The sequence below is a fragment of the Orcinus orca genome, chromosome 12 (genome assembly GCF_937001465.1).
Source record: "Orcinus orca chromosome 12, mOrcOrc1.1, whole genome shotgun sequence".
Taxonomy (NCBI): Eukaryota; Metazoa; Chordata; class Mammalia; order Artiodactyla; family Delphinidae; genus Orcinus; species Orcinus orca.
This window is the reverse complement of record NC_064570.1, coordinates 43,104,303-43,131,198: the sequence shown is the minus strand read 5'-3', so window position 1 is coordinate 43,131,198 and position 26,896 is coordinate 43,104,303. Positions and strand designations below refer to the sequence as shown.

At 36.5% G+C, this 26,896-nt stretch overlaps 1 protein-coding gene and 1 pseudogene across 6 annotated transcripts; both read left to right on the top strand.

Moving 5' to 3' along the window:
- Positions 1-503: 503 nt before the first annotated feature.
- LOC101274645 (amine sulfotransferase-like) lies at positions 504-23,214 on the top strand. 6 transcript variants are annotated; one of them, XM_033418607.2, is made up of 10 exons: positions 504-3,327; positions 5,889-6,034; positions 8,160-8,280; positions 8,894-9,041; positions 11,075-11,226; positions 13,284-13,492; positions 16,156-16,282; positions 17,224-17,318; positions 19,801-19,987; positions 21,421-23,214. In XM_033418607.2, the coding sequence occupies exons 5-10, from the start codon at positions 11,085-11,087 to the stop codon at positions 21,540-21,542; spliced, it is 882 nt and encodes a 293-aa protein (XP_033274498.1). In that variant the 5' UTR covers positions 504-3,327; positions 5,889-6,034; positions 8,160-8,280; positions 8,894-9,041; positions 11,075-11,084; the 3' UTR covers positions 21,543-23,214. The 6 variants fall into 6 exon arrangements, with proteins under 6 accessions (XP_033274498.1, XP_049551498.1, XP_049551500.1 ...); XM_049695541.1 differs by having other exon boundaries at positions 7,988-8,280; XM_049695543.1 differs by having other exon boundaries at positions 5,889-8,089; positions 8,188-8,280.
- On the top strand, positions 23,198-26,006 carry LOC101272651 (N6-adenosine-methyltransferase non-catalytic subunit-like; annotated as a pseudogene).
- Positions 26,007-26,896: the final 890 nt, after the last annotated feature.

The following is a 26,896-nucleotide window of genomic DNA, read 5'->3' as shown; positions in this document are numbered from 1 at the left end:
CCATCCCGGAACAAGAACTTGAGTGATAGGGTTTTTTGTTTTGTTTTGCGGTACGCGGGCCTCTCTCTGTTGTGGCCTCTCCCGTTGCGGAGCACAGGCTCCGGATGCGCAGGCTCAGTGGCCATGGCTCACGGGCCCAGCCGCTCCGCAGCATGTGGGATCTTCCCGGACCGGGACACGAACCCGTGTCCCCTGCATCGGCAGGCGGACTCTCAACCACTGCGCCACCAGGGAAGCCCCGAGTGATAGGGTTTTGATTCTAGAATCTTATGGAGCTTTGGATGACCATGTTGGGCTTTATCCTCTAGATTGGATTGCTCTCAGAGAAAATTCTGACTCCCAGATAAGATTCTCTCTCTTCTAGTATGAGTAAGATTTTTATACAGAAAAATAGGCACCTGTAGTTGTTCCTTGGAATGTGGCCCGTCTTAGGTTCCCTGCCTAAAATTTCCTGCATCCCTGTTTTTCCCAGGAAACAATTGAACTGCATTTAGAAAAAATTCAGAGAGAAGAGATTTCTTTTTTCCAAGTCTCAATCACACCCATTGACATAAAAGAAATAGAGAATGACATCAGCACCTTGGTGGCGTAAGATATTCCTTTACTCTTCTCCTTTGATTTATAACTAATTGGACATCCATAACCAAACAAAAGTGACTCTGCACAGCACACCAGGACACCTGAGAAACATCCATTTTGTGCATCTGAAAGTGGGTGGGTTGGACCTCGAAGGAGACTGTGGAGCCGAGGGTGTCACGGCTGCTATCGAGGCAAATGTGGCAGTGGTGGCCTCTCTAGCCAAGGAGGTGGAAAGGTGTTTAGTGAAAATCTGTCTGGCTCCCCCGGGTGCAGCTGGAGAGACCTGTTGCTCTCCAGCAGCACCTGTATCTGTGAAGAGACCTCAGTGACCGGGAGGAGGGAAAGGAAAGGGAAGAAGGCAGACAAAGAGAATAACGGATCACATTTCCTGCTGTCCACCCCATGATTTCAGCAAGAGGACAACCCACAGTCCCCTGGGACTCCCTACGGGCTCTAGACACAGCCAAAGCCCCAGTGCTATGCATATATCTCTCCCACGCTGCCACCACCTTCTTTTCATGCCATATTTTTTAGGGTCACTCCCAACTTTAGTTGCAAGTCAGCTCCACTAAAAGAAACCAAAAATTTGTGCTAAGAGCCAGCTTCTGGAAAACAAAAGAAAGATTTCTAATTGTCGATCTGTTGAACTGTTGAATCAAGGTAAACAAAGCCTTCCCTAAATAAGAAAGGTGTTTGCCATTTCAAATGAGATGGTAAAGGTGCATTTTAACATTATCACACACTAGGAAATTGCCCAGTAATACGGCATCACAAGAAGAAAACAATTCTTCAGCAAAGCAATCGAAAGACACAGAATGCTGCAATCTAACTGATAAAGAATTCAGATGGCTGTTTTGAAGAAATTCAGCGAGGTACAAGATAACTCAGAAAGGCAATTTAATGAACTTAAGAATAAAATTAACTCTATGGAAGCTGTTTCCCCAGCAGGATGCAAACTTTGATGTCTCCACTCATTAAAAGAAATTAAAAGTTGCAGTTTTATATTTACATATGGGCCTGCATAGCAGCATAGCTTAGTGGTCAGTCAATAATAGGTCAGAGTCTGTGCTTAAATAATTTAAGCTAGTAAGTTTTCCACCTTTTCACCCTTATAAGACTGGAAATGAATTAGAAAGTTCACCAACCATAAGATTCAGTTTACTTGCCTTAATTTATTCACTTTAGTTGGAATCTCATAATTTTTCTCTTCTATTAACATACTTTGTCTTCTAGAAATGGCTTATTTTTTAACATTTAGAAATCGTGGAAAAAGGCAGTCTGAATAATTATAAGGTCAAGTGTCTGTCACATTAAACTCTTATTTTCTTAGCAGTAATGATTTCTTCGGTAAAAAGGGATTGAAGCCTTCCTTGGATTAAGTTTTTATTTAATGAAAGGTGACAATAGGAAAGATGAAACTATGAACTCCAAAGCTACTAAGAGTTGTTCTAAGTGAGAAATACAATGTGGCCTTGCCTGGTGCAGTGGCTACGGGACAGGAGTGAGGGGAAGTGTGTTAGGAAGAGCTTGAGTTATGTTCCAAACCAGATAGTGTGTAGTGGTTGGTGGAGTCTAACAGATAAGAAACTGGTCTATAACCCTATTGTCTATGTTACTGCATCCTATATTTGTTTCTTAGCTCATCACCCTGTAAGAAAAAGTGAGGTACCAAACCCCACAGAGAACTAATGAATATTTGGCTTGGGTTGGAGAAGAGATTAAAGTGGGTTGTAGGAAGTTTTGTCCTGTTAGTGCTACCTCCTCACCCAGGTGCTGTCCATGTGCTTGTCCCACGAGGTATCATTGGACACTGGAAACATCACTTGACCATGGAGCAAAATGAAAGATTTGACAGAATTTTCCAAAGGAAGATGAAAGATTTTCCCTTGAAGTTCATCTAGGATATAAACAAGGAGTAGAATCAATGTGAAAGAATCATATAAAAAAATCTGCTAACCAGGGAGCATATTTTAATACACATATTAATTTGTGCTGTTCATACAAATGTTAATTATACAATTTTATTACAAAACAAAGTGACTAAACTGTGCTTAGATTAGTTGTCATGAGTTTGATGAACACATTGAAATTTTGAAAATTAAAATGATTTGAGAGATAGTTTGCATTTGTAACCTATATGATAAAGGGATAGACAAAAAGCATGCAACATGAATTGTAAATGTATGGAGAGAGTTTTCTGTAGTGTGTATACTTTCTTTATATGCAATTAAATTTAGGATCAATCAAACATTAAAAATCCTTTTATTCTTTTATTTAAACCTTAAGTCTTTGGTTTAAAATCATTGTGAATGTCAAAATAGAGAAATCTCGTGTAAACACAATGCATCTATTAATAATTTACCAGATCACAAAGTCTGAAGGGCAATCAAAGGTTCAAAAATGGAGTAATTATTTAATGGTTCAATTATTTAACTATTTGTTTGAAAATAGTTTCGGTTGTGTAACCGAAAGTGGGGTCTGGCTGCTCGCTGCTCAAAAGCCAATAAAGAGGCAAGGTTGGTGGAAAGGAAATTTCCGAGGCCTGCAACCGGGGTGGGGGGAATGTCTGTGCCAGGCCAACTGCCCCCCACTGACAATCGGGGGCAAGACCTTTCTTTTATAGACGGCGCGAGGTGGCTACATGCAGAAACAGCACAGTCAGCTCTGACGTCATCTTGAAATCGGTCATCGGTGGTCTGACCAGTGTCATCTTGATTGTTTTAAGTACAGTTAATCTTCAGTTCCAAGGTCAGTTTGTTTCCATTTCTTTGAGGCCAATTCTCGGAACTGTGGCAGCCTGTGTCATGGCTACAGCCTGGTCATCATGTAGTTAACTTCTTCCACCTGGTAGGGGTTTCAGTCTCTATAAGACAGCTCAGAGGACGTGGCTCAGAATATTATCTACAGCCCTTGAGGGAGAACTAAGGGGCCTTGACTTTGCTTAATGACTACATTATTATGTGGTCTCATTTGACTGTTTTCCTTTGTTTCTGCATTTTCTCACTTCTCCGATTAAACTTATCAGAGAAATAAGAAACTTAAAGTTTTTCCACAGACAAAAGGCAGATGGAGGACGCGAGCAAGGACCTTAGGGTACTGCTCCGTTTCAGCTGTACCTGTAACTGTGCCCAAAGCATATTACTCACTAAACTAATTCCACCACGTGGAATTTAATTTTCACATTTCATATTTGAATATTTAAGATAAGTTATTTTGGTAACTAGAAAAATATAGGTGAATCTGTTTATAATTCCCAAATAGAGAAAAACTCGTGAAGCATAAAAGCAGTGGAAGAAACTTAAAAGAAAAAATTTAGGAAATTTACAATCATAAACAGTTCAAGCGCCACTGTCCTTAATAGTCAACAAATGGAAACAGCTCAATGCACGTACAGTTAAAAAAACAATTATGGCATTTCAAATAAGGAAACACAATTAGGATGCATGCATTACGACTACATGGAAAATATACATGAACCTCAGAAACGTAATATTCAGTGAGAAAAACCGGGCACTTGTTGAATGATTTGCTATGTAAGATTTAAAAAACAGCAAAGTTGCTCTGTGGGTTAGAAGCAGAGTTGTTACCTCTGGACAGGTAAATGAAGGAATTCCTGGGGTGTTGGTAATATTCTTTTCTTGAGTCTTAGTGCTGGTTCCCTAGGTGTTGTTACTGAAAATTTTCATTGGGACGTGCATGTAGAATTTGTGAATTTTTCTGTATTTATGTCATAATTAATAAAAATTGTGAAATAATTCCTGAACATGCAAACATTTTGTGAGACCAGACAACCAAAATCTTGCCATTTATAGAAAATGCAAAACATTTAGTCATAATTAGCAAAAGTTTAAAAATGCAGAATGCTCAATGTTAGAAAGAGTAGGATGAAAAAAACATTCTCATATATTTTTGTGGAAATGGAAATCATTTCCAATCTTCTTTATAGCAATATTGATACAGGATCAATAGTCTTAAAAATCGTTACGTCCTATTATCCTGTAATTTCATTTCTAGGAAGCTTCTCAACTCCTTTCAATTAACTCAGTCTTCTGTAATTTAAATTTTACATTCACTCCAGTTTTTTTAAACTAACATTTTTTTTCCACGTCCATACAATTGGATTATTTTTTTACAGTTAAAACATCTATTTACATATCTGTGGGAATATGAATCTGAGATTTTCTCTCATTTTAAAAATGATTTCCCTGGCATTTGGTCAAGCACGTTGTTGCAAATAAGAATAATCTACTTCTGACCAGTTTATGCATAATATGATTATGATTGATACGATTCAAGAAATCAGAAGAAATTGTCATACCTTCCTGAAGAACTAGAACCAAAGGGTATGAAGCCATTAGGGATTCACATATTTTTTCAATTTTTTTCTCTCTCTCTCTTGTCTTGGATTTTCGTGGTCTCTCATTTCTGTGTTCTTTATGTGAAGAAGACATTCTTTTTTGTGTCTCTGAAGACTAGCTGTGCTTCAGCATGATTGTAGTCAGACACTAAATCCAAATGAAATTAGTTCAAATAACAAACAGAGATAGGCTGGTGTTGTTGAATTCACATGAAAACTCCAGGGAGAGAAACTGAAGGGTATAGGTTAGGTCATCTAGCTTCTGTGAGCAGTCAACTTACAGTCAAGGGAAAATGGTCATGGAGTATAAGCACAGCACATAGAACCTTGTAGCATCCTTGAAAGGAGGAGATAGACATGAAAAAAAAATCTATTAAACTTGCTATAGCTTGAATTATCCCTAAAGGGCATGTTAATGTCTTAACCCCCATTACTTCAAAATGTAACATTTTTTTGGAAATAGGGTCATTGTACATATAATTAATTATATTCAGACACTGGAGTGGTGTGTGTCCTTAATCTAATAAAACTGGTGTCCTTATAAGAAGAAGAAAGATACGGAGTGAAATGGCCATGTGATGACAGAGGCTGAGTTTGGAGTGAAGTAAGCCAAGGAATGGCAAAGATTTTCAGCAAACACCATAATCTAGAAGCTACAAGGAAGGATTCTCACCTACAGTCTCCAGAGGGAGTATGGCAGTGTTTAATTTGACTCAACATGGGAAGTGCTTCTTCATTTCCAACTGACAACCCTCTAGGGAATATTTTGGCAGACTGGTCAACCTATAATTATAAACCTATAAATAAGGAAAAAATAATTTAACACTGTGGTCACGATATACTTTAGACTCTGGAGAAAATTTGTTGAGATGAAACTCTTTGGAAATTCCAAAACTGGCCCTTTTCCCATGTGCAGTTATAGAAAGTTGGCTTGATAAAATACTTTTTTCAGAACACTAACCCTGAGAGAACAAAAATATTCTTCGGAGAAAACTTGAAGTTAACTCTTATCATGTCCTTGAAGTAAAAACACAGCCCACTTTGCCTGGGACTTCAGCCTTGGGTTAATTAGAACTTCAAGCCAAGGGAGGAAAAAAGGTAAGAAAAAGAAGCCTTTTAAAATCAAATGTGTAAATTTGACTATTCTGTTATTTGTAAACTGGTATGTTTAATTGCAATGGCTGATTCATGAACTATAAAAAGATGAAACAAAGAGATCTCTGTTTGTTTGGATGTATGTATGTCTCAGTATGTGTCTTTGTCTTTGGATAATATTGCTGAGGTTAATTTTAAAATGAGCTTTATTTAATTGGCTTAAAGAAAGGTAAGTGCTTACAAATGAAACAAATCTAAATTTACCTACTTTTATCTTCTTGCAAGAGGGAAACTAAAGATGTTTGTGTTTATTAGACACATGTCTTGTGCCACTTTGAGAAAAGAAATTGTGCTTTGGGAAAATGCATGTTTTTAGAGGTTATAGAATATGTTCTTAAATTTGCAAATCAGAGAATGCCAATATGACAAACAATTCACAATTGCTTTCTTCTTAGTTCTCACTAGAGAACAAGGTGTTTTTTTTTTAAAGGTTAAACATTATAATATGTAATTAAAACTACTAAAATGATATAGGAAACATTTCAATGTGTAATGCAAGTAGGAGATACATTGCCAGCGAGAGAAGATATAAAGACTGGAAATATTTTTGTTGAGGAAAATAATGATGCCAATAATTTTGTCCTACAGTTGGCTCTTTCTGGATGGAAAAAATAAGGGACAAATTAATATGAATCCAGAAAGTGATAAAAGGGTTGTGAAAAAGGCACTTTGAGAAAAGAATTTTGTACATCATTAAGACTGAGCTCCTCATTGTCAGACTTCTGCCATTCTGGTGACCTTATAGCATGGAAACGATCTACTCCTAAATCAGGAAATTTAAAATGAATAAATAATAACTGTATATTTTTTAAAATCAGGGCTATGGGAAGTCCAAGATGGCCACTTGACTTTTCCTGGCTCCTGACAAACCTCATTTTCTATTCGGTGGATTAAAGTTTTCCCTGGCTGCAGGGCTGATATCCTCACAATGAAAAGGAAAAGGTTAGAAAATGTGTTTCCCACTTGGAGTGTACTTTCTACAATCTCCAGTGATCAAGACATCCACTTCACTGGACAAATCATACAAGCCTTAACAAAAACTTCATGAACTTCTTGAAATTATCACTGTCACTATCATCCTCAATCATCAGCCAAGGTCAATGAAACTAATGGAAAAACTGGGCTCAAACAGAACAAAGATTAATTATATGGGATTAAATGAACTACTAAATATGACTATTTTTATGACTTGTCTGACACACTACTGGCTTCTAATCTTTGTTTTTCAGATATAAAAAAGCACTTTTCCTCAAGCTACTCATGATTTACAACAATTTGGTAATTTACACTGTGGTTAAAATTAACATATTTTTCTTTTCTTGCTGCCTGGTTCCTCCAGAAATTGGAGACTCTTGGGTTCAGAGCAACCTTATCAGGTGAATGGAAAAAACTGTCTCTTGGCATGTGCAGAAATCTAGATATTCCGGTGACCTGGAAAAGAAACAAATTTGACCAATATATGTATATCACAGGCAGAATCTGAAGGCAAGCCATTGGCATGGCTTTCCTGGCCTTGAAAGGCCTTTTAAAAGTTCAATCTGAGATTCCTAATGAAAAGTTCCAGTGCAGCCAATTTAAAAGAGCCTATATGAGCAATTACATTTATATGAATAATCAGGCCATGTTTATTGAAACCAGACTTATTTTGAACAAATCAGCCTTAATTTAGCTGGATTTAGTAAAAATGAGGATAATCCAGAGAGAAAAATTATGTTTCAATAATATACGTTTGTGGATATTGAAGTTTTGTATTTACTGAGGCTTTGCATTTATTATCTAAGTCCAAGATGTCTCCTTGTTGCTATGTTACATTATTATAAAGTTTAATTGAATTAGTAAAAGAATATTCTAAGCTTGTTTCTAAAGCAGATCACAGTAATCTATCTTTGGTTGAAGATCAGATGCCCTGTGACCTACATCTATCTAAGAGGCTATGCATACTGGAAAAGACATCATTTAAAGGACTGTCTCCAAACTAAATAAAAGGACTCTTATCAGGTACTCTTAACTAGCACATGTACAACAGAAGTGAAGGGAATTGACTCCTGAATTCGTATTTCCATTTAAGAAGGGCCTCTGCATTGGACTGTCTATAGAAAAGACTGCTGACCCCAAATGACACTCACAGCAGGATGAGAAGGAGACAATAGCAGTGGAAGACAGCTGACATAAAAATCTGGACCAGACCTGTAAGAACCATCCAACTAATTCAATTGCACTGTTACCAAGTGTTTGTCTTCCTATCAAAATGGAAATTTATTGTTTTACTTCTAACCATACTTTTGACCCCAATGTTCAGGATGAAAAGAAAATCCTCTAGTGAAGTTGTCACAGAGTATAACTATCCATGACATGTATTACTGCTTGTTTTAAGTGTATTGCTAAAAGCACATGTACACTGCTTGTGTGGCAATTAAGTACAAGTGATAAAATGTATAGCCCACACAGCATTTCCCCATTAGCATACCTCTGAGCCAGTTCATGATATCTGATTCCCCCCCAATGTGGAGAACTAGGTAAACTAGTTTCTGGAGAGTTTTTTTTTTTTTTATCATAAATGAGTGTTTTTGAATTTTGTCAGAAACTTTTTCTGCATCTATTGAGACGATCATATGGTTTTTATCCTTCAATCTGTTGATGTGGTGTATCATACAGATTGATTTGTGTTTTGTACGGATGCCAAAATTAAGTAAGCAGGACTACTGTGTACCTGAAGTTCTCTAGTATTTGACTCCTTTGCTTTTTCTGGAGTAAACAGATAATGTTAATGCCAACTAAATCTTACCCAATTTATTTTTCCAGATTGAGCTAGCTGTTTACACCCTGGAACACTACTCATTGGCCAAGACAAACTCTGCAGGGAATATTTCTTTCTCAACCACAAGTGGATCGCTATCATCCTTAAAGTGATATCAGGAGTGGATTTTGCTTCCTCAGTTTATCTGTAACAGTGAGTAGAAAAAGGGTAGATTTAGAGCCTTTTCAAGTCTCTTCAGCATACAAATGTATTTATTTTTTTCTCCTCAATTTTCTGTTTTTCCTTCTCTTCTTTCAGACTTCAGTGAATGAATAAGAGGGAGACATTAGATGTCCTATCTCTTTATCCAAGCACTTTCTTCTATATTCATCAAGGAGATACAAACAATATATGATTTGCCAATACTGAGATCCTATATGAATCTACACTCTTTTTCTCTTGTTTCTGTAACAAAAAGCTCTCTAATTTTCTCTCTTCTGAGACAGTGCAAGAGAGACTAAGCTTACAAATAGCAAAAAAGAGTGATGCTCAGAAGTTTTCTGTGGAATGCCTGGCGCTCTTTCCTCTCTTCTCAGCATTCTGAGTTTCTGAAATTGGTGTTTTTTAGGGCATGTTTGGGGTGGCTTTGTGGGGCATCAGGAGGTATGTGACAGTGACTCACACTGTCATCCTTGGCTTTCACTTCAAGTTTGATTGTTTGTAAAGGGATTAATTGTTTCTTGACATGCAATTTAGACAAAACCATATGTGCAGCTTTTTAACAAATTCATTTTCTTGGTGTTCACAGAAATTTTTAAAAGTGCATAATGAAAATATATGCTTATTCTAAATCTAACGTTATTAGAACTTCTGGGATCCCTCACCTATTTCACATTCAACATTTCTCAGGCATGGCTAATAAAGAAATGCTTGCCTGGTCCAATTGTAAACTTTTAAAAAATTATTTATTTATTTACTTATTTATTTAGGCTGTGTTGGGTCTTCATTATTGTGTGGAGGCTTTCTCTAGTTGTGGTGAGTGGGGGCTACTCTTCGTTGTGGTGCGCGGGCTTCTCATTACGGTGGCTTCTCTTATTGTGGAGCATGGGCTCTAGGTGCGTGGGCTTCAGTAGTTGTGGCGCACAGGCTTAGCTACTCTGCAACATGTAGGATCTTCCCCAACCAGGGATTGAACCCGTGTCCCCAGCATTGGCAGGCGGATTCTTAACCACTGAGCCACCAGAGAAGTCCCTGGTCCAATTTTTGAACAGGTGTATCTTTAGACAGTTTGCTTCTGATTTTTGGCTTTCATTTTTAGATTTATTTCAGAATTCTGATAAAAAACTCCTTTTGGAAAATATGACGATTACCATAAAACATCTTGCAACTATATGAGGGAACATTTCCAAAGGAAATGCAATAAGTATTTCTCATGCAAAACATTTCCCACAATTCATTTCAAACAGTGTATCAGATCTCAAAGCCTCAGAAGCTTCTTTCACAGATAGCAGATTATTTATGTTCCAGAAAAAAAAAAGAAATAAAAATTGTATTAATTAAAGAATTTTCTATTTCTGGAACAATGAAAAAAAATGTAAGAATAAAAATATAGGTCTTCCCTGGTGGCGCAGTGGTTGAGAGTCCGCCTGCCGATGCAGGGGACGCGGGTTCGTGCCCCGGTCTGGGAAGATCCCACATGCTGCGGAGCGGCTGGGCCTGTGAGCCATGGCCGCTGAGCCTGCGCGTCCGGAGCCTGTGCTCCGCAACGGGAGAGGCCACAACAGTGAGAGGCCTGTGTACCACAAAAAGCAACAACAATAAAAAAGAATAAAAATATAAAGTATTAAGAAAATATGATAAAGTGATTAAAAGCATGGACTCTGGCTAAATTGGCATCACTCTTGCAGCTGGGCCACCTTGAATAGTTTGCCGAACCTCTTGTGCCTTAATTTTCTCATCTGTATGTTTGGAATCATGATTATAACTCATTCATGGGGTTTTAGGAAAAGATGTTTAACCTCTTAGTGTCTTAGTTTCTTAATCCTTGAAGTAGTTGTAATAACAATACCTTTAGCAACTTTGGGTTGCTGTGAAGAGTAAATGATTTAATATAGAGAAGGTGGTTTGTATGCTAAATGAGTTGATACACATGGGACATTTTGCACATACTGAACACTCAGGAAGTGTTAGTCGTTATTATGAAATACTCAGAACTTTGAAATAATTGTATCTGTTTTTACTTGTAGGTGAATAATTATGGACAACACAGACACATATTTATTGAACTTTAAAGGCTGTTATTTTCAACGTTCTTTAGTTGATGTTGACCTTGTAGAACATTTAGATGATTTTGAAATTAGAGATGATGATGTGTTTATAATTACATATCCAAAATCTGGTAAGTTTGAGGAGTGGCCACCTGTTTTAGTCTTCACCATGGTTTGGTAATTCATGTGGACAAATGTGCCCTTTTCCAGACACTGACGGTAACCCATCTACATTTACAGAACTGTTTAGGATCACAAAAAGTTAAATAAATCTCAAATCTCTATGCATTTGTAATGCATATATTGTCATTTCTGATGGAATATATGAAGAAACCAAATATTGAACCAAGAGGAGGTACTTGGTAAATACTGACCTGTTGGCTTGGTCTGAGACTTGAAGAAAATATATTTAAAAACCTAGGAAGATTTTTGTTACCATCATATCTCAGTCAGAACTAATTCCTAATATTCTTTTCAATTACTCTAATTGTTTTTTATTTCCTTAGAATAATACAATAATTTTAAACTAAAATTAATTGCTCTTAATCTTAAATTCCAAAAAAAACCGACAAAAACCCAACCTTATTTTTTATATTGCACTTTTCAGAACATAGGATGATAGGATGACTGGCGCCACTGAAGCAATGTTGTACAGAGTATTTAATGTGGTTCAAAGATATACTGGAGTCTAAGGCAATAAAAAAAAGTGTTCCTGATTTTCATGAAAATGCTCCAGTCCCTCCCTTTTAATCTACTTTGAAAATCATGACCTTGTTTACTTTCCCCAAATTAGTAACACATTGCTTTACCCCTGAATTCTTCCACTCTCAGAACTTATGAGCACATCTGATTGAGCTTTTTTTTTCCTGCGTTAGATGTTAGTGGTATCTCAGTTTGCTTAGTTTTAGGTCAAGCACAGCTGTCCATAAAAGAGTCTTTTCTTTCCCATTAATCCTAGTCTAGTGTTTGGGACACAACACACCAGTCCCCAGTGCAGCTTGCTGGATTCTTGCTCATCTTGGAGGGGAGATTAGTGAGTCTCCCCAGGATTCACTATAAATTGCATCAAATCTATCACGTAGGTACATCAGTTGCATAGTGACATTGTGAGACTTTTGGCATCTCACATCCTTTTAGAACATTGATGATATATTCATGGACAAAAATGCAAAAATCCTAAACCCAATATAAGCAAAACACATTTAGCAATGTTAAATCATAAATACACTATGACAAAAGTGGGTTTCTTTCAAGAATCAAGATTGGTTTAAAAAATTATTAATGTAGTTCACCCACATTACTGAAGTATAAGAGAAAGCCTGAATTATCATCTCAATAAAGCATTCAAAAAATTCAGCAGTCATTCATAATGAAAACCATTAGCAAACTAAGGAGAAAAGGAAACTTCTTCAACTTGATAGAGTTTACCAAAATTTCCACAATATCGTGTGCAACAGTGATAGAAATAAATATTACATTTAAAATCAGGAACAAGAAAAGAATGCCTGCTGTCACTACTGTTATTCAATATTGTGTGGGAAGACTTATGCTACACAATAAGTAAACAAAAAAAGTAAAAGAGGACTTGAGTTCTTAACTTTTTTTTTTTTTTTTTGCGGTACGCAGGCCTCTCACTGTTGTGGCCTCTCCCGTTGCGGAGCACAGGCTCCGGACGCGCAGGCTCAGCGGCCATGGCTCACAGACCCAGCCGCTCCGCAGCACGTGGGATCCTCCCGGACAGGGGCACGAACCTGTGTCCCCTGCATCGGCAGGCAGACTCTCAACCACTGCACCACCAGGGAAGCCCTTAACTTGTCTTCTAAAAGATAACACTCTAAGAAAGGAGACTAAGGAAAGAGAAACAAAGGTAGCCAGAGAAAATTATGGAAACAGACTTTACTTGAAGTACAGGAAAGAGAGGAGCTGAAAGATTAATCTGAATCACTGCTATCATGGAGTCAGAACCATCACAGCTCTTCAGAGTGAAAAAGAAACTGAGTCCTTGATTTTATCTTCATTAATTTTAATGTAAATGCAGACAAACAAAAAATTGGGCAAATTATTGACATCCTTAGAGTGATTAAAAGAAATAAAAGTTCCAAATCATTTTAAGAAGGACAGCCTTACTGTTGACATTTATAATTAAAAATTAACTCAGAGTTGAAAACAAGATTATTTGTTTTCACAGGTACAATCTGGACTCAGCAGATATTAAGCTTGATTTATTTTGAAGGACATCGTAACAGAAGTGAACTGGTGAACACATGTGATAGAGTCCCCTTCCTGGAATACAGTGCACAAAAAGTGGACCATGTCAACAGACCATCCCCTCGTCTCTTCACTTCCCACCTCCCATATTATTTAGCACCGAAAGGTCTCAAGAACCGAAAAGCTAAAGTAAGTCACAGAAATAGCTTATAGACATTTTTCACAGACAAAATTACTTTATTCAGATATTGTTTTCCAGCCCCATTCATCCACATCTTTTCAAATGTGATTACTATAGTCTTTATAATCTTGTTTTACATAATAAAAATATATATAAAATTATAGGTATATATATAAATTGGGTCACCATACATCATTGTTTGCAGTATAATTATGTAACATATAGTAAAAATAATTTTATATCAGCATATATAGTTCTATTTTTTAATGGTTTAGTAGGATTTTGCTGTATGACTACACAATATTGAATGTGTATTGATGGACAGGTAGGTGGCAGCCAATGAACATATCATATAGCAATAAACATTCTCATAGATCTTTGCACTTTTTTGTTCTGATGAAATGATTTCCTAAAAGTAGAATTTTCAGGTTAAAGTGTCCAAAAGTTTTGTGTTGGTACTTATTATCTGTTTGCCTTCTATAATGTATCAATTCACACTTCTCAAACAGCAAGAATGATTTTTTCCTCACACACTCACCAGAGATTGTGTGTTAGGTAAAACAATCTCATTCTTAAGTAACTGCAACCTTTTTGTTTTTAATAATTTTGAGCATCTTTTTATATATTTTGAGATCTTGAAATATCTGTTATATTCTTTGCCCATTTTTCTCTAGCTTATCTTTTATTTACTGTTTTGCAGAAGTCTTTATATGGGGGAAATATTTTCCCAATTAACAATTTACCTTTACAAATTGTTGAATGATTCTAATATTATAGAATCAACTATCAATCTTTCTTTCATAGTTTCTGGATCTTGTGTCTTGCCAAGAAAACATTTCCTCACCAAAAAAAGAAAATATATGCAAATACACTTCAGATTTTTTTCTAATTAACTTTATGTATTTATTTTTTTACATTTCACTGTAAATTATATCTGGCAATACATGTGATCTGAAATACGACTATTGCATGATATTTGCTAGGGGGTTGGCCAGTTGGCCATCTATGAGCTGTTAAGTATTTAGTCTTTCCAACTAATTTGAAGTCTGCACTTTGATATACTACATTTCCATAGTTCCTCCCTCTGACCCTGCATTCTTCATACCAAAATTGGTACGATCTGTTTAATATGTGATAGTTCTTCATATTATAACTGAGAAGGCAAATTGCCATCAACTTTATTTTTAATATGTTTATTCCCTCAATAATATTTAGGTATTGATTAGAATTGATCAATTATATAGATTAATTCTAGGACAATCATTAGCATTGCAGTACTCCAACATTTCATCCTGCATTATTCTGATGCTCTATTTATCAGGTCTACTTTCAAACCCACCTCATGTGCTATGTTTTTCTCTGCATGCTTTTTACACATTTTTTTTTCTGAAGTTGCAGTTTTTTATTCCTATTTTATGGATATTATGAACAGGTAATTTTTTCACAATTATTTTTTCTGTTTAATTATAAAGTAAATGGCACTGATTTTGGTACACTATTATATTTGGCTTCCTTAATTTCTCTTATTAGTTTTATTAATTTTCCCTATATTCTCTGGAATATATTTCTTCTTAAAATAATAATACATTTTGTATTCCTTTACCTTCAAATATTTGCACTTCTATTTCCTTAGTTAAAATCTGCAGAAAAAAACAGAATAATGGAGGTGATGATGAATGTTGTTCTCTTGTCTTTGTAGCATTTTTAATATCTTTTCTTGGTTTTGTTTTGTTTTGTTTTGCAATTGATTTTTGAGGCACATGATGCTGAGAAATAATTTTTTCCTGTTCTTAGTTTAATTGGAATTTTACTTTTTATTTTCTTTTTGCTGTTCAGAAAAGGTCTACTTACATAAAATGCCTTTTTTGACAAATCTGACAGTACCACGTCTCCCCTCCTCCCCAAACCTCCCTTCAATTTATAGTGAAATGAAATTCATTAATAATTTACTAATACTCTATTTCTGGAATAAATCCTACTTGTTTATAGTTTAGTACTTGTTTTAACATACTGCAAGAAGAGTTTTGTTTTCTTTTACTCAGAAATTTTTATCTGTAATTATTTAAAAATATACTTTAGGGCTTCCCTGGTGGCGCAGTGGTTGAGAGTCCGCCTGCCGATGCAGGGGACACGGGTTCGTGCCCCGGTCCGGGAAGATCCCACATGCCGCGGAGCGGCTGGGCCCGTGAGCCATGGCCACTGAGCCTGCCTGTGCTCTGCAAAAGGAGAGGCCACAACAGTGAGAGGCCCGCATACCGCAAAAAAAAAAAAAAATATATATATATATATATATATATACTTTAATTTTTTGCGATTGCTCTATCTTTATTTTAGTATTGCTTTTATTCTAGTCTTGTAAATAAGTTTAGAAGCTTTTGGTATTTTTGCTAAGTTATCAAGTAGTTATAAATGTAAATCAACAGAATTTTTTGAAGTTTTAATTAAAGCCCATTATAAGTATATCTGACCCTGTTACCTTCATAATTCCACAACATTTTTCCTTTTTCTTATGCTTTTTTCGAAATTAGTTGTCTTTCCCTAAAGCAGTATTATGATTTTCCTAGATAAAATAAATTATTATGCATTCATATGATGTAATACTATGTAGATATTAAAATATCTGTTAAGATGACCAAGAATTGTTAAAATTGTTTCACTCTTCCCCCTGCAGATTGTTTACATCTATAGAAACCCCAAGGATGTTTTGACTTCATATTTTCATTTTTCAAATTGGTTAGTTACATTTGAACCTTCCGATAACATAGAACATTTCATGAAAAGGTTTCTAGATGGAAAAGGTAACTATTAATTCATTTCTCAGGCAACATTTTATGAGGCAATGTTGCTGTTTAGTCAACAATTCTCAAACCCATGGAAAAAAGTTTGGGGAGATGGAGAAGGGTAATCATAGAAGGAGGAATTGCACATAAGCGGTCACTATTGTCTGTCAACTTAATCTGTCACCCAAAGGTTTTTCTATCCTCAGCAGGACCACTCTGGGGATTGTCAAGGTTGCAAAGATATATTTTGACCAAATGAAAAGAGATCTACAAATGGCCTAGCAATTCAAACTGGCTAGATCCAAAGTTAGATCCAGGTGTTTCAATATAGCTAATGTTTAGGTTGGGTGAAGTTTTTGTGCTCTGTCATGGCCCTTGGGTAGGCTTTATATGGCAGCTGTGAAATGTTCATTCCAGCACTGAGGAGGATTAATTGATGCAAGAGGCTTGTGGAATGTGCAATCAGGGCTCTCACTCATTTCAAAAATTATATTCAGGTTAGCTAAATATTGGGTTGGCCAAAAAGTTCCTTCGGGTTTTTCTGTAACATGGCGAAACCCGAAGGAACTTTTTGGCCAGCCCAATATAAATAGATAGCTAAACTTGCTCTGAACAGATCTTAAAACAGGCAACAAGAGGGGAAATAAAGACTTATGTTTTCAGGTGGATGAAGTAGGAAAAGGAAGGGGCTTACCTTAAAGAAATCTTCAAAATGAATTCTTTGAGATTGTTTTTTCTGAATTCCCTATTCCTTACACACACAGAGTACCTTGCAAAGGCAGGTTTCTGTGAAAACCATTTACTTGTTTGCTCAAACACCATTTTAAAAAGGTAGCATAGATCTAGTCCAGTGGTTGGTGCTTGATTTGTCTTGATGATCCAGAACAGAAAAGAAAAACTGTAGTTTGCTGTTCAATAAGTGCAACATTTTTACCTTCTTATGTATTAATTTTCCACAGTGATGGGAAGCCTTTGGTTTGATCACATCAGAGGCTGGTATGAACACAGACATGACTTCAATATTTTGTTCATGATGTATGAGGAGATGAAGAAGGTAGGAAGAGTGTTTTGTTTTTAAAATTATTCCTTTGAGACCTTTTCTTATCTTGGTTAATGAACTGCATTCTCCTAGTTATCTTTGTATCACTGTATACACTATAACTGAAACTATGATTATGCATAAAATTGAGAGTGGGAAGGGAGAAAGGTAGAAAAAGAGGAGGAAGAAAGAAAGGGGGAAAGAGGAGAGAGAAAAAAAAGAACTAGAATCTGTAATTGAGAGACATTAAGACAAATAGTTTGGGTACGGAGAGAAAGCCTACCCAGGTAACAAAAGATACTATCAGAAACGTAGCAAGGGAAGTACCCCTTTGTTGTACCCCTTTGAATTCTTGTGGGTTTATACCCCCAAGTAGAATTGTTGGATGATATTGTAATTATATACTTATTTTTTTGAGGAACCACCATACTATTCATACTATTTTCCATACTGACTGCACCATTTTATTCCTACTAGTAGTACACGAGGTATTTCTAATTACTCCACATCTTCATCAACACTTATTTTATTTATTTAAATAATAGCCATTCTAGTCCTTGTGAGGTATCTCATTGTGGTTTTTGTTTTATTTTTCCTTAGTGATTAATAATGTTGAGTATCTTTTCATGTGCTTATACATTTTTTATATATTATCCTTGGAGAAATATATTTAAGCCTAATTCATTTTGAGTTAATTTTTGTCAATGGTATAAATAGCATACCATAGTTATTCTTTTGCGTGTAAACATTCAGTTTTCTCAAAACTATTTATTGAAAAAGCTGTCCTTTCTCCATTGAATGATCTTGGTACCCTTCTCAAAATTCATTTGATCTTATATGTAGGGGTTTCTTTCTGGGCTGTACATTCTGTTCCATTGACCTATCTGTCTGACTTTATGTCAGCACCACACTGTTTTGATAAATGTGGTTTTCTGGTAAGTTTTGAACTCAAGAGTCTGATGCCTCCAACTTTCCTCTCTGTTTTCATGATTGCTTTAGACTTTCAGGGTCCCTTGAGATTCCACATAAATTGTAGAAGAAAATGTCACTGGGATATTGATAAAGACTGCATTGAATCTGTGGATCACTTTGGGTAGTATTGATATCTTGACATTATTAAGTCTTCCAATTCATCAGCATTGGATGTTGGTCCAGTTATTTGTGTCTTCTTTAATTTCTTTTGCAGTGGCTTGCAGTTCTGACTACACAAATCTTTCACTCTTGGTTAAGTTTATTCCTAAGTATTTTTTTCTTTTTGCTGAACTTGTAAATGGAATTTAAAAAAAATTTCCATTTGGATTTTTCTTTGTTATTATATAGAAAAGTGACTGACTTTTGCCTGTTGGTTTTGTACTGTGCAACATTTTAAAATTTGTATATTAGTCCTAACAGTTTGTTTTGCAGAATCTTAGGGTCTTCTGTGTATAAAATCATATTGTCTGTGAAGAGAAATAATTTTACTTCTTTTTTAGTTTGGATGCTGTTTATTTCTTTTTCTTACCTAATTTCTCTGGCTTGGACTTCCAGTACTATGTTGAAAAAAAGTGTCTTGTTCTTGATCTTTGCAAAGTATCTTCCAGTCTGTCACCACTGAGTACAATTTTAGTAGTAGGTAATTCATATATGACCTTTTAGGTGGAGGTAGTTTCCTTCTATTCTTCCTTCATTCAGTGTTTTGTCACAAAAAGGTGAAGGATATTGTCAAATGCTTTTTCTTCATCAGTTGAGATAATCATGCCGTTTCTTTATCTTTTTTCTGTAAATGTGGCATTACGTTATTATCATATGTTTAAACTTGCTTGCATGACAGGAGTAAATCCCACTTGATCATGGTATATAATTCTCTTAATGTGTTGTTGGTTTATTTTGCTAGTAATTTGTTGAGGATTTTTGCATTTTTATCTTTCATGATATTGGTCTTTAATTTTCTTTTCCCATAGTGTTTTTCTGGCTTTGGTATCAGGATAATGCTCCTTATTGAATGAGTTTGAAAGTATTCCCTTCTTTTCAATTTTTTGGAAGAGTTTGATGAGTATTGGTGTTAATTCTTTAAATGCTTTGTAGCAGTCACCAAAGAAGCCATCCAAACCTGGGCTTTTCTTTCTTGTGCCCATGGTATTTAATTACTTGCTTGACTCTACTCCTCATGATACTGTGGATTCTTAATGAACCCAGATAGCATGTTATTATTCTCTTAACCTTCTCCAGCATCTTGCACAGTTTTTAAAACTTATTAGGTATCCTAATAGTGTTGGTTATTTGAATGAATTGAGGTGAGTTCTCCTTATAAAATCAAACAGTAGGATGCTCTAACAGAGCTGACAACCAGAGCACTCATTTTCAAAGAACAAATAAGGTAGGAATATATTCTTGTCAAACTTTAGACTTAGAATAACCCCAAGCACTTTCAGTTTTCCAATATGTGATAAAGATGTTGGTCTGTAACTCATGTATTCCTTATAGGCTTAATAGACTCTTATACACACAATTTTTTCAGGATCTCAGAAGTTCTGTGCTTAAAATCAGCAGTTTTCTTGAAAAAGAACTGAGTGAAGAGGATTTGGATGTTGTTGTGAACCAGGCTACATTTCAGAACATGAAACTTGATCCACAAGCGAATTACGATTATATTCTAGAAGCTGAAAACTGGACAAGAACAAAAGAAGGAGATTTCCTGCGCAAAGGTGATGCTCAGTGGTTAAGAGGAGCAAAATGTTGAACGTTTTCTTGACTCCTTGGCCCCTAGATTAATTAAGGAGTGCTTCCAACATTTCTTTCCGAGCACTGCCATCTGGGCCCTAGAGAGGACCAAAGATTCTAACTGAAATAGCCTCTAAAAGTATCCCTGGAAACAGAACCATTCTGACTTATAAATATTAGATTCTTTCCTTCTAGTACAAGTGACCCTACTCTTGAAAATTGGTTAACAAGTCTTATCTGGAGGCAAAGGATATATGTGACCAGAATAGCTGCAAGTCTTTGTTTTATTTTTCCTAGAACATCCTAGAAGTAAAGTTAACATGTATTTTGTTTTGAGAGACGGGGTTTGAACTATTGTAATTTCCTCATGTGTTAGATTTCCTTCATTGTCAAAAGTAGACTGATACCTCATTAACCTAATCTGCTATTCAATTATTCAACAATGTGTGATACATTTTTATTGTGCTCCTATAACATGCCAGGAGTTGTTAAGAAAGAAAATATTTTCCTTCTGATACTCCTTAAGCTCAAAAATTTTTTAATTTAATCTTTTAAGGTACACCATTCTAAAACATAATGGGTACTTCTCTAATTTATTCATATTTTATTCCCTAAAATTTTCATAAGTTAGCATTATGTGATGGGCATTGATTGATCTTAATTATCTAAAGATCTTATTGAAATTGATATTGATATTTTAAAAAGTTATTGTTTCTTCTTTTGTCCCATGTATTATCAGCTTTCACTTCTCATTGCTCAATCAGATTACATATAAAGCATTTTTCAAGCCCATAAAAGCTTGCTTACTATTCCACATTCCAACAATAACCTTTACATAAGAAAATCTGATACCTTAAAAATGCCAAATTATTAATCTTCATTGTAAAATTGTCTGAATAATGATGGTTTCAAACTTGTGTCATATAAAACTGCAGCAATGGCAGCTCTGGCCAACCTCTGTGACTTTGATTTCATTACTCGAAAACATTTGGGTCCAATTTTTTTAATGAAGTAGTACTTATCTTGAAGTGTTGGTTAAGAATTATACTCATGATAGATGTAGTTTGACAAGTGTGGTGCCTGGCACTTACTGAAATATTTTTAAATATTTTAATCTCTTCATGTATTTTGGCTTTATTTTTCCTTCTAAGGAAAGGCTATAATTTAATGCAGTGGCTGGTGGAAGTCTAATACATAAGGTAGTGGACGATAACTCTATTTTCTGTGTTACTGCATCCTAAGATTTTTTCTTAGCTCATCCCTGTATAAGAAAAAAGTACGGTATCAAGCCCCATGGGGAACTAACAGATAGACATTTAGCTCGCCTTGGAGAACAGATTAGAGTGGGTTGCAGGAAACTTTTATCCTGATAGTGCTATCTCCTCACCAAGTGCTGTCCATGTGCTTATCCCACTAGGTACCATCGGAGACTGGAAACATCACTTGACTGTGGAGCAAAATGAAAGATTTGACAGAATATTCCAAATGAAGATGAAAGATTTTCCCTTGAAGTTCATCTGGGATATAAATGAGGAGTAGAATCAGTGTAAAACAATCACATAAAACATCTACTAGCCAGAAAGCATATTTTAAATATACATACTAATTTGTGCTGCTCACATAAACGTTAATTATATGACTTTATTAATAAGCAAAATGAGTAAGCTGTACTTACATTAGTTGCCATGAGTTTGATGGACATTTTGAACATTTTAAATTAAAATGATTTGAGTAATATTCGGCATTGGTAGCCAATATGACAAAAGGAAAAATAGCATGCACAATGAATTCTGCATGTCTTTTGATTTGAGATTGAGATTTCTCAAATGATTGAGATTTCTGTTGAGTGTATTTTTTTCGTTATCTATAATTACATTTAGAATTAATCAACATTAAAAGTCCTTTATTTCTTCTAATTAAACATTAATTCTTTGGTTTAAAATCAGTATGAGTGTTGAAATAAAGAAAACACATGTAAACACATGCATCTGTGAATAATTTATGAGATCACAAAATCTGCACTAAAGGGCTTCCCTGGTGGCGCAGTGGTTGAGAATCTGCCTGCCAATGCAGGGGACGCGGGTTCGAGCCCTGGTCTGGGAAGATCCCACATGCCGCGGAGCAACTGGGCCCATGAGACACAATTGCTGAGCCTGCACGTCTGGAGCCTGTGCTCCGCAACAACAGAGGCCGCGATAGTGAGAGGCCTGCGCACCGTGATGAAGAGTGGCCCCCGCTTGCCACAACTAGAGAAAGCCCACGCACAGAAACGAAGATCCAACACAGCCATAAATAAATAAATAAATACATTAAAAAAAAGAAAATCTGCACTAAAGATCGAAGTTTCAAAGGTGGATTACTTCATGTAATGGTGCAATTATTTAACTATTTGGATTAAAAATAGATGTATTCATAACATATCACTCAATAAACTAATTCAAAGTGTATTTAATAGTTAAATATTTAAGACAAAATCATTTTGAAGAGCTAGAAAAATATAGCTGAATGAGTTTTTAATTCCCAAATGGAGAAAAACTTGTGAAGCATAAATACATTGGAAGAGGAAACACCTATTGAAAAAATACTGGGTACCCGTCGCCTGAAGCTCCTGGAGAATTTTGTGTTCCACGGTCTCCGAAGAAAAACTGGGCAGGTATTCATCTGCTAATTGCCAAGTTTTCGAGGTAGTGGAAAACAAGGGTTGGGACATGGAGAGCCACTTGCAGGAGATCCGGGAGCGGCAGAAGTTACCGCGACAGCTTCTCGCGCAGCAGTTGGGAGCTGAAAGTGCTGCCAGTATTGATGTTGTGTTAAATAGCAAAGACGAGCAGAGAGAAATTGCTGAAACAAGAGAAACTTGCAGGGCTTCCTATGATACTTCTGCTCCAAGTGCAAAACGTTAAGTATCAGGATGAAGGAGAGACAGATGAAGACAAAATGGAAGAATATAAGGATGAATTAGAAATGCAACAGGAGGGGCTTCCCAGGTGGTGCAGTGGTTGAGAGTTCCCCTGCCGATGCAGGGGACACAGGTTCGTACCCCGGTCCTGGAAGATCCCACATACTGCGGAGCGGCTAGGCCTGCGAGCCATGGCCGCTGAGCCTGCGCGTCCGGAGCCTGTGCCCCGCAACAGGAGAGGCCACAACAGCGAGAGGCCCGCGTACCGCAAAAAAAAAAAAAAAAAAAAGAAGAAATGCAACAGGAGGAAGAGATTTTGCCATATGAAGAAGAGATTTACAAAGATTCTAGTACTTTTCTTAAGGGAACACAGAGTTTAAATCCCCATAATGATTATTGCCAACATTTTATAGACACTGGACATAGAGCTCAAAATTTCATCAGAGATGTAGGTTTGGCTGACAGATTTGAAGAATACCCTAAACTGAGGGAGCTCATCAGGCTGAAGGATGTTAACAGATAAATCTAACACTCCTCCTATGTACTTACAAGCAGATATAGAAGCCTTTGACATCAGAGAACTAACACCCAAATTCGATGTGATTCTTCTTGAACCCCCTTTAGAAGAATATTACAGAGAGACTGGCATCACTGCTAATGAAAAATGCTGGACTTGGGGTGACATTATGAAGTTAGAAATTGATGAGATTGCAGCACCTCGATCATTTATTTTTCTCTGGTGTGGTTCTGGGGAAGGATTGGACCTTGGAAGAGTGTGTTTATGCAAGTAAACATACAGATGTGAAGATATTTGTTGGATTAAAACCAATAAAAACAATCCTGGGAAGACCAAGACTTTAGATCCAAAGGCCGTCTTCCAGAGAACAAAGGAACACTGCCTTATGGGGATCAAAGGAACTGTTGAGCGTAGCACAGATGGGACTTCATTCATGCTATTGTTGACATTGACTTGATTATCACAGAAGAACCTGAAATTGGCAATATAGAAAAGCCCGTAGAAATTTTTCATATAATTGAACTTTTTTGTCTTGGTAGAAGACGCCTTCATTTATTTGGAAGAGATAGTACAATTCCACCAGGCTGGCTTGCAGCTGGACCAACTCTTACAAATAGCAACTACGTATGCAGAAACATAGGCATCCTACTTCAGTGCCCCAAATTCTTACTTGACTGGATGTACAGAAGAAATTGAGAGACTTAGACCAAAATAACCTCCTCCCAAATCTAAATCTGATCGGGGAGGTGGAGCTCCCAGAGGAGGAGGAAGAGGTGGAACTAAAGCACTTTGCTTTAGTTTCTCCAAGCTGCAGGAGTATTTTAGCCAACCTCTGTTGCAGCTGTCACTGTCTGGTTTTGTCCAGAATAAATGAGTCATCCTGTCTTTTGTCATGTGCATGTAACCGAACAGAATGGAACAACACAAATACCCTCACTTTCAGAGACTGAATTTATAGATTTCAACTAATTACAAAGGCTTTTGCTTTTTAGAAATAAAGTGAGCAGTGAAAAAGACCCAATCTGGATTATCATACTAGTGCTGACAGTAGTTGATAATGGACATCCTGCCACTGCTGTCACAGCAAGTGGGAAGCTGTTTGACAGCCTTGATGGAATGGAGTTGGGACAGCTGGTAAACTTCTCTTAGGCTTTTTTTTTTTTTTGGTACGCGGGCCTCTCACTGTTGCGGCCTCTCCCGTTGCAGAGCACAGGCTCCGGACGCGCATGCTCAGGGGCCATGGCTCACGGGCCCAGCCGCTCCGCGGTATGTGGGATCTTCCTGGACCGGGGCACGAACCCGCAGACTCTCAACCACTGCACCACCAGGGAAGCCCTCTCTTAGGCTTTTAATATTTTCTTGTTGAAACAATAAAAAGAGACTTCTTTTTTCTTCCTTTTTGAAAAATCTTTAATAACTCATATAATTTGACCACAGAAGAAATTGAGACACTTGGAACAAAATCACCTCCTCCCAAATCTAAATCTGATTGGGGGGGTGGAGCTCCCAGGGTTGGGCAGGGAAGAGGTAGAACCTACCAGGCAGACTTTACAAAGAGAAAAAAAAAATACTCATTATAATCTCAGTTGCGCAGCTACTGGTGACTGTTAATCATACTTCCTAAAAAGTGAACAAGGACAAATATCCAAGTGCTAGAACTTTGGTATGGACTTGATCTTGGATTGACTTTCAAAACAGTTTCATATTCCTTAACAAAATAAAAGAATTGGAGGCATCAGAGACATCTGGTTATCAGGTACTTGGTTTAAACATTTTGGGGAATAAAGTACTTGGTGATGAGGAAATGACATGCATCTTTAAACTTGTTATGGAGAAAATAATGTAAAACCAATTACAGAAGACCCTCAACTTAAGAAGTGAGCTTGGAAAATGGAACTACAGTTGCCTTTTAAGGGACTGGTTTTCCAGATCAGTTAGTTGTGTGAGACTTTATGTTGTCATTTCTCTTTCTACACTGTAACCCATGTTTTAAATGAATTTGCTGAATGAAATAATGCCATTATTGTTCTTGATAAATATATTTTTTATTTTGCATATGATTTTTCTAATGAAACTTTAAACCTTTTAAAAAAATTGGAAGAGACTGAAAAGAAAAAATTTAGTAAATTCACAATCATTGATACTTGAAGGCACCATCGTCCATAATAGCCAACAAATGGAAAGAATCCAATGTTCGTGACAGTAAAATGAATAAGTAAATTGTGACATTTCATAAAAGGAGAAACAGTAAGAATGCGTGAATTACAGTACTTGAAAACATTCATGAATCTCAGAAACATACTACTCAGTGGAAAAAACCAGACACTGATTTCATGCTTCATTATATAAGATTAAAAAATAAGTAAAATTAATTTATGGGTTTAGAAGGAGAGTTGGTTTTCTTTGGGAGATGGTATAACTGGCCAGGCAAATGAGAGCGTTCCTAGGGTGTTGGTAATATTCTGCTTCTTGATCTTAGTGCTGGCTGCATAGGTGTAGACACTGTGACTATACATCGCACTGTGCATGTATAATTTGTGAAGTTTTCTGTATTTTTTCATATATTAATAAAATTTGTGAAATAATTCACAGGCATGAAAATTTTCTGGACTACTAGATGAACAAAACCCTTGCAGTTTGAAGAAAAGATAAAACATTGGGATTCATAACTGGCAAAAGTTTAAAACCCTAGGAATGCTCAATGTTAGACTAAGGCAAAATGAATGTTGTCTCATATAAATTGTGACAAAACTAGTTCAAGTGTTCTTTATAGCAATTTTGAAACAGGATCAAAAGTCTTAAGAATGGTCACATTCTATAATCCTGTAATTTCTTTTCTGGGAAACTTCCAAACTCCTAAGTCAATTAAGTCAATTTTCTGCAGTTTAAATTTTACTTTCACTACATTTCTTTTTTTTTTTTTTTTTTTTTCTTTGTGGCACGCAGGCCTCTCACCGCTGTGGCCTCTCCAGCCGCGGAGCACAGGCTCCGGACGCACAGGCCCAGCAGCCGTGGCTCGCGAGCCCAGCCGCTCCGTGGCATGTGGGATCCTCCCGGACCGGGGCACGAACCCGTGTCCCCCGCATCGGCAGGCGGACTCCCAACCACTGCGCCACCAGGGAAGCCCCTACATTTCTTTTTTTCAACTAAGTACTTTTCCATGTGCATGCAATTAGCTTATTTTTATTGCACAGGTAAAACATCTATTTACATCTTTGTGAAGAACATTAAATCTGAGATTTTCTCTCATTTTTGAAACTCTTTCTCCTTGCATCTCGGTCAAGCTACTTCTAAGCAGCTTATTCAAAATAGGGTAGTTCGTTAAAATGATTCACAGAACAACAGAATAAGAATTTTCTTGAACTTCTTGAAGATCTAGGACCAAGAAGTATGAAGCTCTCAGGGATTCATATCTTTCTGACATTTTTCCTCTCTCTCTCTAGTCTTAGAACTTCATGGTCTCTCATCTCTGTTCTG